Below are 17,940 nucleotides of genomic sequence, written 5' to 3' on the forward strand. Positions count from 1 at the left end.
CACATACAATACTAAACAGAAACCTGCTTCAAAGTCAGTAGATCTGGGACTGTGAACAAAGGGATTGGACCAGTGAGTGACAGATTGGAGCCTAGAGGAGGAGGAGCATGGTGGGGGCGGGGCTTATCCTGAAGCAACATAACAACAGGCTGCAAACCTGAACAGCTCATTCAGAGAAACACTTTCTGATCGATGGACCATGGAAAAATAGACATGGACATGTTTTTTCTCATATTTTGTGGTTCTTTTAACTCACTGGAGACACATAATTATGTTGAAAAACAAACAAAAAAAAACAAATTTCACAAATTATTATCTTCCATATGGGGCTTCAGGGGGCTGCACAGTGGCGTAGTGGTTAGCACTTTCGCCTTGCAGCGAGAAGATCCCTGGTTCGCGTCCCGGCTTTCCCGGGATCTTTCTGCATGGAGTTTGCATGTTCTCCCTGTGCATGCGTGGGTTCTCTCCGGGTACTCCGGCTTCCTCCCACAGTCCAAAAATATGCTGAGGTTAATTGATCATTCTAAATTGCCCGTAGGTGTGAATGTGTGAGTGCTTGTTTGTCTCTGTATGTGGCCCTGCGACAGACTGGCGACCTGTCTAGGGTGTCCCCTGCCTTCGCCCGAGTCAGCTGGGATAGACTCCAGCCCCCCCCCGCAACCCTAGTGAGGATTAAGCGGTGTATAGATAATGGATGGATGGATGGATGGGGCTTCAGGATTTTTCATTTTGAACCTTTATTTAGATCAAGAAAACTCTGGTAAAACACAATACAGCATTTGAGCCAGCCTTTAGAAAATAGTACAAACTGTAGTTGATTCAATATAGTCGAATATAATAATATGCAGGAACCAAGTAAGGAGAGGAAAAGTCATTTCAAAGAGTAACTGTGACGGAACAAAAAAAATGAGCAAACTCTTTAAGTGCAAGTGATCAGGAGAAATGAAATATAATTATTTTCAGCTGTTTTTATTAATGTTATTACTACTATACAGTTATAAAGTAATAATAATAAACTGTAGATGTATTTTATGGTAAAATGATCAAATCCATATATTTTCCACTTTAATAAGACAATAAATGTTTTTATTTCCTTCGAAAGCAGCATAAATATCTGACTGTGTAATTAAGAATGAATGTCTGGATTCATGCAAATTCAAAACATCTGAAATTAAATTGTCAATGAGCAGCTATTTACTGCATCTGTTTGTTGTTGACAGGAGTGCAAGTTGAACCTCACTGCTGCCGTTTTTACCTCATGCAGTACTAAAGTATAGTAGCGTTACATGTGTTACTTGGGAACTGCACTACAGGTGTCTGGTTCTATTTTCTAGTGATTAAAATTATTTGTGACCTTCCAGAGAATCAGAATCACAAATTTTTAGTGGCCGTAAATGAAATTACAAGCTTGTTAGAAACACATTTACAGGATGAACCACAGCTGAATGAAATACAGAAAAAAAAAATGCATAAATTCAGACATTCACATCCATTTTGAGCACATCCCAGTCAAAAAAGCCTCCATCGGAGGGTTTGTTGGAGGTGGGGGACACTGCCTGCGGAGCGCCTGTAGTTCCAGCAGGAGTGTGGAGGGAGTTTACAGGGACGGGGTGCCCATGAAGGGGGGAGGGTGTAGTGGGGCAACCCGCTGTGTTCCCTCCCATCATGACCCTTGGCTGAGGGGTCACCACACTGTGAGTCTGAGCTTGGCTTCCTGCAGGGGGCGCTGTGACGCCTGGTGGTGCCCATGCTGACATACTGCCAGGATATGGTTGGGCCCACTGGTTTCCCAGAGGCCCCTGCTGGGCCCAGGGCATAGTGGTGGGGGAGTATTGGGGGGAGGCGAATGGAGAGCCCCCTACTGGCTGTGTTTGGAAAATGGAGAGAATCTGAGAGGTGGAGAGCATCGGCTGTGGAGACTCTGAGAGAAAAGAAGATAAATGAAATAAAATGAGTCTTTATATCTGAAACTACAAAAAATGATCCAACTTTGAAGCACCTTGTTGCCCGAAAAATGGCATCCTCTATTACGTCTTTGAAAGAAACATGATTTTGCGTTAAAATATACTTTGAAAAAGCCTCAAAGTCCAGGAGACTTGGCTTAACATCCCATATGGGAACATAATTCTTAGACTTATGTTTCCTTTTTACTCACTGTTTATTTTCAGTCTTCTCTTGCTGTTTAACAGACTAACAACTAACAGACATAATCGGCCAGAAAATGTGTTTCTTTAAATTGAGAAAACAGTTGAGTTGTACAGAAACATAATTTAAAGAAGACAGGGCTGTGAAAAACTGGAAAAGTGTACCAAGAAGAATTGGTTTTAAAAGCTATTTTTTTAAAAACAGGGTGGCCACTAAAGTATTTATTTAAGTTTTTCCTTTGAAGTTAAAAGATAAATGAAAAACTAATCAAGGCATTGCATTGGAACGTATTCTCATTTTTTGTTTTAGTGCCTAAAATTTTTGCCAGTAGCTGTATTTGCCACAAAACCAAACCAAAACAATTAGTCTGTTAATTGTTTGGTCATTTAGAAAGTTGCTGCAACATTTCCTGGAGTTAGTTAGCTAGTTGTCAGCTCCTCTAATATAGTCAGATCTGTCTCCACAGTGCTGGAGAATGGTCTGACTGCACCTCGTTAACATTCTGCTGTATGGAAGAAAAATAGCGCTTTGGCTTGTTTGCTTGTCTTTAAATAAATCCTAATCATCTTTGGTGATAAGACTAGAACAAACAGCCTCCTTGCACAGTAGTGTTGGGAACAGCGCCATTAAAATAGATTATTTACCAAAGAAGCCAAGCAGGGCTGCCTTAATGCGCAGTCCAGATCTTTAACTAAACTTTCCATTTTCAGTTTTCTTGTAGTTTTCTGCTTGGTCCTATTTATTCACAGTCTGCTTTCGGTGTATTAGCGGTGTGTTAACTTTAGAGTGACCACAAAACTCCATCAGGTCACTCCTTATTGCACAGGAAATGTTCCAGCACAAAACTCCCTGCAGCACTCCAACATGCTGTTTTCACATTTTACATTGAATTGCCTTCAGATGAAATATAAATTACACAGTGAGTCAAATGCCTTTCGAGGTGCTGATATGTGGTTGATGATTGGTTCATGTTTTATGAAAAGATATAACAGTCAGATTGGTTAAATCTCATTCTTGGCAAGAAACGACAATAAATGAATAAAAGAAATCTGAAGGAAGTGATGATTAGATTCTTAGCAGAAGCTGAAAGTGTGTTTTTGATTTTTTTTTTTACTGACATTTAAAATAGTAAAAATGAATCACTGAAAAAACAATGACTAATTAGTAACTATATACAGACATTAGTTGCAACTCGTGCTCATGCTAATATTTTTTCAGTGTTTTTGACACATTTTTTCCATTATTAATATGTGGTTATGGTTCATCAAAGACAGAAGCCCTATTCTCATCTTTTTTTGTCTTCTAAATTTTTCTAAAGAAACTGCTTTTAGGTGTTGGTTATTTATGCCGTACCCTTGCTGTTTGCCCTCGTTATTGTCATGTATGACAGTTACAGTGTGTTGTACTGTTTGAACATTACGAAGTGAGACCAAAAATCCTTTCGCATAATAAAGTTCCAAAACCACATGACTGAGGTCAGGGAACGACTGCTGTGAGGCACTCATAGTCACTGACTCTTTCACTTATTATGTAAAATATCAAAACATGGCTGGAACTTCACTCTTTTTCAGCAGCATCATGGGAATTATTGTTTGGTTTTGTGACCAGAATATGTATTAAAAAGGTCAGCAACTTACACAGAGTGATCATGGGAACATATGAACATTTTTACCTCCTGGGAAAATAGTATATTGTAAAACATCAGAGGCCATTTCCAGAGCAGACGTGGAATCAGGCTTCTATATGAATTATTGTTGCTGATAGTTTCAATTGATCAAGACGTATTCTAGTGTTTTTCAGAGTAGTCACCATACCTTCTTTGGCCTAATAATGTTGTATAACAGTGATGAAACGTGAGAATAAAGGGTTCAATGTAAAATAGTGAGTAATCCAGTGTTGTGGGTGTGGTCAAGCTGCTGATGCTCCGACGTTTTTAAAGATATTGATTTGCATGAAAGACAAACAAACAGATGAACTCTGAGCTACAGCTCCATTTTTTTTGTGTCCAGTCTTGCAAATCACTGTTTAATCAAGTTGAAAACACTCTCAAACCAGCATCTATCATTTAAAAATCACTCAAAATAAATGCTACCTTAAAAAAAAAACTACCCTCTTCTTCATTCACAATATTTAAGATTTGTTCTGAACATTTGCTGTATACTGCAGTTTATCACAATTTATTGCAAAATGACACAAAGAAGATTGGAAATGCACAACATTCAGGAATGTATTTAAGCAAAATAAAAAAGGCAAGGTCGGAGAAACCAAGCAAGAAAGCAAAGCTGTGTTCTGCTTTGAGATTTGACTAACAGGCGTCACTTCCACTTAGGTTGTGTCCCAACTAGCTCAACAAAATACTGTTTTCACCTAACAGCTTGAAGTAAATGTTCTTTGGAGGGGCTATTTAGCAAACTCTGGTTTAAATCTGAGCTGTTTAAAACTCATCAGCTTAAATCTTTCAAGGTCAGCTTTGGCACTTGAAGGTAAGTTTTTGTTTTTTTATGACAATATTGCATTTTATTTCTGCATCTTTATGATATTCATGTCATTGACTTCTGATTTGTAAACCTCTTGTTCCTTAAGGCACAAAGTTTTCATCTCATCCTTTGTGTTTTTATGTATGTTGTGATTTTGTAATGAGTAAGTTGCATTAAATGTTGTCATTTCTGTCCTGCTGCACTGTGAACTCAGTAAGGCATTTGTTTTAATTGCAGTAAAGTGAACTAAACTGGATCATGCGTTGTTCCACCAAATCAGCTGTTTTAGGAAGACAACCTGCTTGACTTGGCTTAGCATAAAAAAAACAACATAAGCCATGCATTGTCTTTGTCCAGTGTTAGCACTAACCTGGTTCGCTGGCCTGTGACACCTCTGGGGATGCCAGAGGCCCCAACATCTGGGTGGGGGCCATCGGCTCCTTCATCGGGGGAGCAAACACTTCCATCAGCTCATTCGTGGAGGAGGTCTAGAGATAGAGAAAAACAAGAGGATACATTTCAATTTTTAATCTACAATTTAACCAGTAGTAAGGTGTTGGACTGTTCTTAGAGCAGGAGCTTCATCACTGTGCTCCCATTGCAACTGACTGAATAACAGCATGAATGACAAATTTTAAATACGTACAAACAATAAATGCAAATCTAACTTAAATACAAATACTGTCAGTCAAATTTATTCTCATTGTTCATGATCTTAGAAGACGAACTTCTTTTATCTTCATGAGTTTCACTTCATGTTAATAAAATAAAAACAGTACTACTTAGCCGTGGAAACTGGGAGGTTTAATGCTACTCCAGAGAAGGACAGACTTTGTTTGCTGTGTAATTTAGGTGAAGTTGAGAATAAGGTTTATTTTATGTTTTACTGTCCTGTACACACAGATATACACTGTCGTTCAAAAGTTTGGGGTCACCCAGGCAATTTCATGTTTTCCATGAAAACTCACATTTTTACTCATGTGCTAACATAACTGCACAAGGGTTTTCTAACCATCAATTAGCCTTTCAACACCATTAGTTAACACAATGTAGCATTAGAACACAGGAGTGATGGTTGCTGGAAATGTTCCTCTGTACCCCTATGGAGATATTCCATTAAAAATCAGTAGTTTCCAGCTAGAATAGTCATTTATCACATTAACAATGTCTAGTCTGTATTTCTGATTAATTTAATGTTATCTTCATTGAAAAAAACTGCCTTTATGTCAAAAATAAGGACATTTCTGCATTTTGAATGGTAGTGTAAGGGAGGTGCTTTTCAGTAAGATGTCCTCTGTTTATGCTGATGTCTGTTGGTTGGATGACCATGAACAATTTGGGATAGAAGGCAACATATTTAGTTTTTGAACTGAGCAGCAGAATAATGTACGTTTTGAATGTTTTGCTGCAGTGCTAGTATATTGGTGTCCCATGAGGGTTGGGCACGCTAGTGTGCACGACACAAAAATAAAGAAATCGATCAGTCAATACTTATTTCCTGAAATTCTGAAATGCCAATTAATGTTTTTTCTTCTTCTCTTTCACTGGTGTTACTTACTGTCTCTAGGCGACTAAAACACAGGTATTTTACTTTTCAAAACTTACCTCAAATGTCAGGATACCTGTATTTTTTCATGGCAGCTTTTTGACTGTAATTATTTTGCCCTCCCTGATCATTATTCCCTTCAGTGAGCACTAGTGTCACTTCTCTCTTTAATCTATTTTCTTGTTGTCGTAACTATAGCGCTATGGATTGGTGGTTAAATTCCCAGTCGGACCATAGTTCTAGAATTATTCCCTCACGGTTCTGTGAGGCATAAACACGATGAATATATATTTTGTTCTACCTGGTTTGATGGCTCTGGTGGAGTTTCTGGTCGTGGACTGAACACATTCTCAGGATCCAGTTCCTTAAACATAACAGGTAACACATGACTTCCACTGTTCATCAAAAAAAGAACAACATGTACAATGATGATCCTCAGCAAAGCAAGTTTTCTAAAGATTTCTTCAACATTTCCGACTAAAACTGAGCTTCTTTGTTCTTCTTTCATTACCTCAGCAGGAGCGGCTAAACTCTCATTTATAACCAGCAAGGGAATATTCTGTAAAAAGAAACAGATTAGGCAGGTAATAAATAAACAAGCAAACAAACCAAAACCCTACTGACAAAGACTTGTGAAGGTTTCTCTGACTTGTTTTGGTGTCTCTACAGGTTCCTGTGGCGTCTCCTGGTCTGCACTCTGGCAAATCTCCATGATGTCAATCAGGACCGGAGCTGCCTGATAGACACAAATAAAACATCACACTGAGCATGAAACACATTCAGTGCAGAGCGACACAATGACATGAGACTTATTTTACTGTAAGAATCTTTCAGCTCTACTCTCCATGTTTAAGCTGAACACGGAGAGACTGGACTTGTTCCCTCTCTGACTTTACAGCTTGTGTTCCGTCCAGTAGCTAAATACTGAGGTTATAAATGTACACAACCACTAAACATGGTGGTTGTTCAGCACATCATGGCTTGTCATTACTGCTGGAAATAAACAGAAGTTTTATAAACGTTTCCTGCCACAGCAGATCTGCACCGACTCTCCTCTCCACAGGTATTAGCTTTGAGAAAATATGAAAGCCCAATACAAACTATAGGATGTAATTACAGGAAATGTGTGCAGTTTTGTTTTGTCTAAGGCAGTCACGCAATTGACTCCATGTAATGTTAAAAAAACAAGTGCCATAATGCTGTGAACTCACCTCGTACAGAGCAGAGTACAGGAGGAAGGGTGGGATGTTCCCAATGTTGTTATTATTATAATTTGTCCTGGATTATTGTTCTTGTCATTTTATCTTTAGCTGGCTTCTAATTGCCCAAATTATGTGAAGGAAGTGGAAGGTAATTGTTGTAGTTGTTTGCATGTGTGATAGCTGTTCACTTTAAGTATTGTGTTTATGAATAGCAATATAAAACAACTGATAGTAGTGAGACTTAAAGTTTAATAATTTATGTACAGTTCATCTCAGTAGTAAAGCCTCTGTAGAAATCAACTGGACTTCTCTTTTAGGTTGATTTCTACTGAAGCTCCTGCAATTACTATGACCAGGATGACTGACAATCTACTCAACCAGTAGCAAAGGTTCCCCCTATATTTGCATTCTCATCTTTGACACTCATAAAAAGAACGTATTCCTGTGATCTAAAGGACTACAGTAAACCCCTTTATTGCTTTAACTGTTTTGTTAACTGCTTATTTTTTTGCCCATGCTGTGTCTTATACATATCAAAACCATTATACGGACATGTTAACAAAGTAAAAAACAAACAAACAGAAAAAAAAAACAGTTTCAGAGTTACAGTGACTTGCACAAGGAGGACACTGCAAATACTAAGCAAAATATGGTAATGCATTTTTAGTTAACATAAAACTGTATATTTTCAGAAATGTTGTGCTCCTATTTAGCATTTATGAATGCTCCAGTGTTGATTTACACAGTATATGCTTATAAGCCCTCCTATGAAGACATATTTTATATCATTACAACAGTGTTTTAATATATTGCCATTGATTAGCTTTTATTATTATGATACATTTTTAAAATAAATTTTATATTTATGTTGTTTAAACACAAACAAACAAATTACAGGTGCTGGAAGAGTTATTGTTGTTGCATAAATAAACCTTTCGTTTCACCACTACATCATGTAGTGTTCATAAAAGATAAATACGGGAAAATAATGTGAAATATGGCCAATTAATCATTACTAATACTAACTGAGAGCACCACTCATATGTTATTAAGACACAGACCACCGATGTGTTTCTCCTCAAGCAGTGCGTGTTGTTACCAGGTAGGCCATCTTGATGTAGAAGAGCATGCAGGCGTCTGTATACTGGTAGATGTAGGCCAGCGCTCTGGGGTCGGACTCATCTTTTGTCAAATAACTGATCTTACTCTTCTCGTGGTTGTGAACAACAGCCTGAAAATGGTAGAATGAGGAGAATTTTAGCTTTAAATAATGTCACACCATATCTAACTATCACATGGAGATAGAGCAATTCTTTTCTGTAGATTGTGGTTTTGTGTCTTTTGTCCTTCATCACTATGATTATTGAGTCTTGAAGTTGATTATAAATCCTACAAATGTCTATTTGGATGAAATTGCATAACTGGAACTTGTTGGATGTGACAGGAGAACACAGAAGTGTTCAGTGAAAGTAAAAATCTGCAGTTTGAGAGTATTCCTACGTTACTACACCTAGCAGCTGAATCGGAAACATGGCCGAAACAGAGAAAGATGTGAAACCAAACCTTTAAACACCAACTTCCACAAAAAGTGCTGCTTTAATGTCATATGGGGAGCACTGCTTCCTCATTCAGTTCACCAGCACTTTCAGAAAAAGTTTCACAGAGTTTTATTAGAAGAAAAACACCTTGAATTACACGATGTTATTTGCATTATATTATATTACATTAGTGGACTAAACCAGCTCAGCACAGTGTAGGAATATCAGTTTCACCTCCCAAAGCCAATCCTAAGAACTGGCCAATTCTGGATAAATGAAAAAGAACATGACACTCTCTGGCGCTGATCCAGGCAGGAAAGTGTTTACTGATAAACCACAGTGGTTGTTGTGTTTACACACAATGATCAGAAACTTTAGAGGGTTACTGACCACGTGAGGGAGGCGCTACAACTTCAGGACAACACAATGAGGACAGAGGAAGCTGAGACTCACCCCAGTCTTCTCATCCACTATTTTCAAGCCGCCGTAGGAAATTTTCAGCCAAACTCTCTGCTTGTGTTTCCCCTGTTTCCTAGCTGCTTCCTCCAAGCCCTTCACCACACACACACACACACACACACACACACACACACAGAAATATGAAGCGAACATGAAACTAAAGCCGTTTCATTCTAGGAAGCAGCTGAAATATGTCAAAGCAGCTCTTGCGGGACCAGATGGGATGAAAACATCTGATGGGTTTAAAATAGGAGCAGAGTCAGAAGAGCAGAGTTCACTGTGAGGTGAGACAAAGCAGCCATATGTAAAATTGCAATTATTGTTATACTGATGACAAGTTATGAGCATTTCGGTCACATTTTTCAATCTTTTTCCTGTAGCGTTTGATGGAACAGATGATCACCAGTGACACAGTCTATCATCCTGTATCTCTCACGTGTTACTACAGTGTCTGTAGACAGCATAACTGTAGCTTAATACAGACTGAAGACTTGTTACTGTACTTCATGTGAATATGACTTTCAACAAGGCTTTTCTTTATCTTTAGCTGTTGCCATGTTGTTTTGTCCTGGCAAGAGGACCAATGCAGTCTGACACCTAATCTTTACTGTATTCCTTCATTTTAAAACTGACAGCTGCTCTAACTGTGTGGTGTTGTTTAAGGTAGCTATCATGTTACTGTTTATTCAGTTTCCAATAAATACTCCTGACATATACAAGACTGATCAAAGCCCCAATATGTTGAATATTTACACAAAGAAACACTTACAGTGGGCATGAATTCATGCTGATGTTGTTCAATGTTTAACCCTCCTGTTGTCCTCATTTACAGGCACCAAAAAATATTGTTTCCTTGTCTAAAAAAAATTCCAAAAATTCAGCAAAAATTCCCCAAATTTCAGAAAATTTGCAAAACCTTCAGGAAGAAAATTCCAATGATTCCTTAAAATTTTCCTGTAAAAGTTTTATTTGAAAAAAAAAAATCCCCCAAATTTGGCAAGAAAATTCTTGTAAATATTTTCAAAAAATGAGTACAAAAATCTTTTTTAAAAAATCCTAAAAATATCTAAAGTGATTACATATATCAGTAAAACTTCTAATATTTTCTTTAAGAACATTCATGTAAAAATCAACCAAAATCCAGCGAAATTCGTTGGATTTTGGTATTTTTTTTTGTGAATGTTCTTAAAGAAACGTTTTTAACATTTCTTTCTTTCCCACCAAAAAATGTTCAAAGATTTCAAAAGTTTCACTGTGAAAATACATTTTTTCCCCCACATTTCAATTTTGACCCGCAGGACGACACAAGGCTTAAAAAACTCCAATTCTGATTCTTTCAATGACATGGCGGACCTCCCTCTGAGAAGTCTTCAACCCCTGTGGATGATGCTGATGATGATTTTTCACCCGTTTGTCTTTTTAATTTGTCTCCACTTAAAGCTGTTTCAAATTCCTAGATAACAAAATCTCAGTGGAATAGGAAAAGTCCTGTGAGATTAGAGGCTCTGAAGTCACACTGACATGTCAGGAGTCAGCAGGATGTCAGAAGTATTTGGAGTCGATTTTCCACTGAAGGAATTTTCCCACAAGTGCATTTTGAACTGCAGGAACCAAATTGTTCATCATAGCTCCAATTCCAGGGAAAAGTAGCAGTGATTCAGGTAAACGTTTTGATGGAAGCAGTCAGTGTGCAACAAGGGTCACTTTTGGCTATTGCTGGTATTATCTCATCATTTTTTCTCATTTTTTATTGAAATACTCCAAGCTGGCAGCTGCTTATCTGCTGTTTGTGTAATTTATTTATGTTTAAGAACAAAGCTTTAACTCTGAAGACCAGCTGAAACATACAAAGACTGACCAACCACACATAAATATTTTTTCCATCAGCTTTCACTGATTTATAGTGTTTGACAGTCTTGAAGGAGCATAACTTCTGACAACACTGAACATCTGTAAGTTAATAACGAGCTCTGTCATCCTGCAAGAATGCTAGTTTCACATGTTCTTTTACCAGAAAACATGGTTGGGCAACCAGCAACTTTTTACATGCATAGTTTATAAAGAGCAATTTGCAATTAAACGGCCACAAGAGGAGAGAGTGAAGAGAATGCTTAGTGACAAACTACAACCAGCAGAAACTGGATCTAAGACATAAGACTGGAATCTTTCAGCATCATACACTGTAGTATTTTATCTGCCGTCAGTGCCAATTGGTCCAAACCTGCTCCAACTTGATCCAGTAAGTTGTTACAATCAAGTTATAGAACTCCCAAATGGATAAATAAAGGTTTGCTATTGTTAACATTAACGACACTGGCATGATGATATTTATTTACAGACTATGTAAACAGACAATGTACTGCATTCTTCCTACCAACCAGCAGGGGGCGACATCACTAGCTGCCAAAACAAACCAAATAGAAGTCTATGAAAAAATTTGTTGTACATGATTTTTTTTTCCTTCAGTAAACACTTTGCTGAAAAATTTATGGTCTCAAATGCTAATTTCAAATCTCCTTCAGTAAGGAATGGTGTTCATTTGATAAATTATGCTCCCATTTAGAGTAAAATAAAAGACTTGGCTGGGTATGTTTTACGGAGGGGCGAGCTTGTGAATGACTTCTGACTGCTTGTGATAACACAGCATTTCACTGTGATAGTTGGAACGTAATATTGACCTCGGAAAATGAGCTACTTCAAGCAATAAACTCGACTGATGACAAATCTGAATTCCACTTGTCATTTGATATCAGACGTCTGGCGTTGATTTTTAATTTTCTCTTGGGTCAAATGAACGCTGAGATCAGTTTCACAGAAAATGAATCTGCTTTAATTAAAAGTAGACTGAGATAAGTTTATTTTGGCGGTGGAAGACAGACTACCTTCAGTTTCATCATGGACTCATAGCACATCTTCTCCCCCTGGACGTCCGGCACCGTGTCCATCCCGATCAGCTTGGCCTTGTAGCGAACCCCGTCTCCATGGAAACGGGATGTGATGTAACTGGGCGCTATGATAGCTCCTGGGAAACACAACGAAAGGAGATACAGGGTCAAACTATGAGGATAAATCTGTGTGACAGCAAGGAAATGTGTGTATATTTGGGTTGATTAGTTTGTCTTAATAATACCATAATTTAATTAAAGCACAGTTTAGTTTTTTAGGCTTTAAATATGTTTGCACAACTTTTATTGTTATGCCTTTGTTTGTGTGTCTGTATTTGCACAGCCTGTAGTGTCTTTTGTGTGTTAATACGAGTAAATATTTGTGTACATGTTTCTAAATGACTCGTCAGCACAAGCATGTGTGTGTTTATGTATGTTTTCTGTGTGTGTAAGCAAACTGCAAAACGAGTGTATCACTGATTCTTAGTCAATGTTTCATCTCATTTCCTGGAATGATGGTAATTCAGTGATTATGGAAATGTTAGTATGTGTTATTGTAGCAAAGGTCGCCTCTTAAACAGCTTCACTAGCATCATGCAGCAGTTTACTGGCTTTCAGTCACTGTTTAGTTTAAGGGTGAGCACAAATGCAAGCCTGTGTTAGACAATCCAGCACACAGCAAGGTAGCGTTGTACAGTAACAAGCTAAACATCCATTGAAAATCTGAAAAAGGTCCTCAGATGTGGATCAGGGCAGATGGCCATTACCATAAACATGCAGGGTTTTTTTGGTTTTATTTGCGTACTTTATTGTCAAAAGCTTCTTCATATAAATCATTTATGCTTTTTTGAAGATTCTTTTATCTTCCAAATAACTATACATATGCAAAAAAGTAATAGATGAATAAAAATATAGCTACAAAAAGTACATTGTATGTGAGACAGGCAAGTTAGAGATGTGAGTACCATAAAGATGTTTTAACTATATTGAACCATCTTATTTACAATTGTTACTTTTTGAATCATGTGACAAACTCCTTGTGTCAACCTGGCTGAACATGACGAATGTATTTTATAGGAAAACTGAACGGTATTAAAACAAAAATTAAAACAGTAAATCACATTCATACGATATAAATACAGAAACTTTGAAAATTTTGAATATATGAAGGTATTAGTCAAATTAAAAACAGCTGCATTTACAAAAATAAAAAGCATACCAATTTTTAAAATAGTATAGAGCAAAATGGTCAATATTTCTTTTTTGAGGTGCTTTATTAAACAAGACACAAGGGGGCATCGGTTTATGACATCCTCGACCTACAGTGTTTTGTAGTTTTGTCGGAACTGGTTACATGAAACTAGTTGGCGAGCAGAGCGGATGAATACGTCGTCATGCGGCCCTATAAGAGGAAGACGGTTTTGTTTTCATGATAGTGTTTTTCTGTCCTAGATTATGATTTTACCACTGTCTTATTCACAGCAGACAGGTAGAGTGTGAATTTTGACTTACACCAAAATACAAGTGGGGATAAAAGTGATTCAAACACAAAAGGATGCAAGTGAAGATTAAAACTGTTTGTGACCCTAGGTCTTGTGTAGATACCTGGAGCTGTTGCTGCTTTCACTTCCTGGTGGATCTTTAATGCTTCAGACTACAATAGTCAGACTAAATAGCACCTGATAAGATTGTGTGAAGTCAGATGAGTATAAAATCATAAAGATTTGCCTTAACTTGGACAACAGACTACATGTTGATCATCGACCAATCATAGCCCGTCTTTCAAAACCTGCGAAACGAGGTGCCAGGATCTGATGACTGGAAACAAGGCGAACAAAGAATGATCACAAACATATCACCTCTGTATATAAAAGTTCTCGGCCTCACCTGGAAACAAGTGGCGTAACTCCATTTTGGTGAATACCTGTAAACTATCAAGCCTTTTATCACTGTACACAAAAACCCAATTGTTTGTCATCATTTCTTTATAGGTGATTAATAGGTGGGGAGGACACCAGAAACGCACCAAACAGGTGGCAGCATACTGCTACTGTAATCTGATGACTGACTGAATCACTCCATGAATTCTCACCATTATATTTCCCCTCTGGCCTGAACAAAACTCCCACCATTCTCCCTAGTTCCTGTTGAGCTGGGTGTTTACTTTCAGGTGGCCATCAAACAAATGTCTTTTCCTGTAATTTGAATATTCTCTGGAGAGGACCGAACTGTCAAAATACACAGCAATGAAAGCCTTGATTCATCCATGAGAACATCACACTGAACTTCTTTATATTTTCCCTTTAGCTTCATTGTTTACACCTCAGATAGAAAGATTTCTGCCTTCCAGGAAAATACAACACTATTTCATTATCTTAGACAACATCTTGAGCACAAATGAATGTCTTATCAGGTACAGAGAACTCGAAAGATCTTTCCCAAACCTTGAATAAAGTCAGAAAAATGGTTCAGTCTCCTATTTTTCCCACAACTGAGCAACAACTGAGGTATGTTTTCAGTGTAGTTGGTTTGTCTTCCTGTCTAACAGACTGAATTACACAAAAACTCGGTGGAGACGTGGACCATGTGAAAAGGAAACATTCTAATTTTTGGTCTGATACAGATCACATTATTGTTTTTCTTCTTTGTGTGTTTCTGTGCTGACTGTGCTTTTGGGTAGATGTAAAATGACTCTCAGCATCGCGATAGGGGATTAATTTTATCATTCTATCTTAGAAAAAGTCTGATATGTTGTACTTTATAAATAGCCTAAATTGTTGTCATTAAACCAAAAATGAACTAGAAAACAAAGCAGTCCCTCAGATATTCCACTGACACTATGAGAAAATACCAGTGCTGAGTAGCTATGGCAGAGTAAAATGAGTGTTCGATAAAATCAGGTGGTATAAATACGTTAGTTTCACTTGGCTGAGGCAGCAGACGTCTCTGGATTCCTGACAACTGGTCCAGACTGTCTCCTGATTTCTTCACATTTCTCACAGGGTTTCATAAGAAACAAATCTCAATCTCTAATCATTATTCTTCTGAATTGGTTTACAGCTTGAACATGTATGACTGAGCATATTTACAGCATTTGAGTGGAGTCGTAGGTAAGCTGGTGTGCTGGAGCTGCAGCAATTAGTGGAGGATCGGGTGAAGAAAGAGGCAGCCACATCATAGATCTGCACCGTTCTAAGCAAAGGTGTAAAGTTTACATTTAAGCCATTTTACGCCAGAGAGGGATTGTTTTAGTGGTTTTTTTTCTCCCCCTGTAGTTATTTTTATTGTAATTTTGATGCATGGAGAGGAGGTTTAGGGATGAAATCAGTGACGTCAAGGACTTTAAATCTTTAAATCAAGCGCTGTGAGTTCCTCAACATAAAAAGGTCCAACAATGCTGTATTCATGACGACTGCATATTGTACAAAAAGATTTAATATTTTGGCAAAAGAAGAAAAAAACACTGTCTGTGAATGAATTACTGGCATTTTCTTGATCTACCTCTTTGTTCTGTTGCAAATGTCCAGTGTTTCCTCATTGTGCTAACAGACTACATCACTGTAAAATTTGCTATTTAGTTGTCCAAACAATTTCTAGGGGCAAGACTTGTCTATAAAAATAACTTTAAACTCAAAAATCAGTCTAAGCAAGAAGACAGCATCAGATTCTGAACTGTACTTGCTCTTAAAATGCTTACTTGAGTACTTTATCATAAAAGTTGACTCCTGCAGGTGCACTTTGGGTTTTATAGGCAGAGAATTACAAAATGAAGCGATCACATTCTCATAAAACCATCATTGCTCACAGTAGCTAATGGTTAACGTGTCAGAGGTGTATAAAAAGGATTATGTAAGATGTACACTCACATTTGCACTGACAGTTTATCACTTTGTTGATAAAGTTGCTGTTCCTGCACATCTGAAAAGAGCTGCTATTTACAGCTGACTAACAGACATTTATCCAGCTGACACAAAAGCTTCTGGCGGTTGGTCATTTAAAGCATTTCCAGTAAGACGCGACTGTACAACTCAACAAGTGACATCAACTGTGTTTCTCTAACAACTGGAACAGCTGGACGCCTTCCAGTGGTGAATGAAGGGGGAACAAGGAAGAAGAACAAAACAAACAGTTTCACCTGAAAATGCAAAATTTCCCATCAGATATTAACTTACTGTCCCCGAGTGGATGAACAGACACATTGCGTTTTACCAGCACAATTTCCAGTATTTCCATTTGGAATACAGCATCATTTATCCTCACGAAGTTAAAATAAACGGTGGAACTTTACAGAATGAATATTCTGGTGTAAAAAGTGACAATATTGTCAGCTATTTAACTGTTAAACTTATAGTGTATATACAGCAAAATATAGTTTGTGGACTCATATGAGACACATTTAAAAAAAAAAAGTCTAAGTCAAGAAGCACAACCCAAGAAATCCCCACTTTTCTTGAAACTTTATGTAATTGGGAAAAGAAGCAACTGGTGACTTTAGAAGAAAAAGTTTCAATTTGGGTGAAAAGTTTCTGTGTTTGCCGAGACTCTCCGTACAGTCGATGTCAAACATGCAGAAGAAGCTGAAGCGAAATAATTGGTGAATTCAGGGCAAATAAGAATAAGAAATAATGCTGTCTATCTGAACACATCTTTAGTCTCTTGTTTGACACTGGATCCTACATTTAATTTTTTGCCCTTCCTCTTGATTTAGCTCTGTTTTGGAGGGAACTTTTCCTAATGACGTTAGTACGACAATTCTGAACTCGGGTTTTTTTTTTTGGAGAGTAAACTCTGACAGTAAACAGCAGCCAAGAATTCATACCTCTTGTGCTGGAGGGCAGCCAGGTCTTGACAGAAGTTTGGGTCGGTGCAGGACAACTTCCAGCCATTTGCTCCATCATGACAACGTCTGTTTGGAAATTCAGGGCCAGCGATCCCGTGAAAAAATGAAGCTGTCACCTGTTAGCTGCAAAGGATCACGCGGTTGAGCAGGTGGAGAAAATCAAAGGATTAGAGTTTAGTTATAGTGCAAGAAAAAAAGACATTAAAAGTTCTGATATTAATTAGCATTTTTCCTTTTCAAAAAGCAGCAGAGAATATTTGATTCATCTCACCTGCTGGGAGTCTGCCTCGGCTCTGACCCTGCACTTAGATCGTCTCAAAGCCAAACGTCTCAGGCAAAGGTCAGGCTGCAGACTCACTGGTGATATATTAACATCCGCTGGGAGGACATAATACATGGGAATGCTTGCAGAGGACCAAAGAGGCTTTAGTAGGATGGACAGACAGCAAAGGGTGCTTTCCCTCTCAAAGGATGAATTTAAGGTCATGTATTTCCCTCAAGGACTAGCTTTGGGTATGTATTTTTTTTTCCTAAAAATAACAACCAAACTAAATGTGTGTCGCTGCCAAAAATTCCAACCTCACTGAAAACCTCTGCAGGAAAGATGGTTAAAGGAAACCAGAAAATAAGTGCTGAAAAGCCCTTTAAAATTTTTTAATCACAAAAGGCATCATGTGATAAGATTTCTAATGATTTTGACGCACACCACTATGTTCATCGTATGCCAGATCCATGCTAGCTGTAAGTCAAAAGGTTCTGCAAATTCACCTGGTAGATGAAAATATGTCACTAAATTAAAAGAAAAAAAGTTGAACAGCTGCTACAGTAAATGTCACAGGATCAGCAAA

General features: G+C 37.8%; 1 protein-coding gene across 2 annotated transcripts; it reads right to left on the minus strand.

Annotated features, from left to right (window-relative positions):
• Nucleotides 1–717: 717 nt before the first annotated feature.
• LOC111584567 (disabled homolog 1-like) lies at nt 718–17,451 on the minus strand. 2 transcript variants are annotated; one of them, XM_035940733.2, is made up of 10 exons: nt 17,364–17,451; nt 17,072–17,215; nt 12,250–12,389; nt 9,362–9,460; nt 8,470–8,601; nt 6,818–6,904; nt 6,680–6,727; nt 6,470–6,532; nt 4,993–5,110; nt 718–1,921 (listed from the first exon to the last, which is right to left on the minus strand). In XM_035940733.2, exons 2-10 carry the CDS (start codon nt 17,148–17,150, stop codon nt 1,476–1,478), a joined length of 1,212 nt encoding a protein of 403 aa, XP_035796626.2. In that variant the 5' UTR covers nt 17,151–17,215; nt 17,364–17,451; the 3' UTR covers nt 718–1,475. The 2 variants fall into 2 exon arrangements, with proteins under 2 accessions (XP_035796626.2, XP_054861036.1); XM_055005061.1 differs by having other exon boundaries at nt 17,072–17,184; nt 17,363–17,391.
• Between the last annotated feature and the right edge of the window lie 489 nt (nt 17,452–17,940).

This window comes from Amphiprion ocellaris, chromosome 2 (assembly GCF_022539595.1).
Source record: "Amphiprion ocellaris isolate individual 3 ecotype Okinawa chromosome 2, ASM2253959v1, whole genome shotgun sequence".
Lineage (NCBI taxonomy): Eukaryota > Metazoa > Chordata > Actinopteri > Pomacentridae > Amphiprion > Amphiprion ocellaris.

Bases quoted from the DNA above. Each gene is read 5' to 3' on its own strand.
- LOC111584567 (XM_035940733.2), bottom strand. From the start codon at position 17,150: ATGATGGAGCAAATGGCTGGAAGTTGTCCTGCACCGACCCAAACTTCT. The intron at 9,461-12,249 runs GTAGTCTGTCTT...TGTGTGGTGAAG, and splicing joins AGTCCATGATGAAACTGAAG to GGCTTGGAGGAAGCAGCTAG. The intron at 5,111-6,469 runs GTAGAACAAAAT...CTCTATCTCTAG, and splicing joins CACCAGAGCCATCAAACCAG to ACCTCCTCCACGAATGAGCT.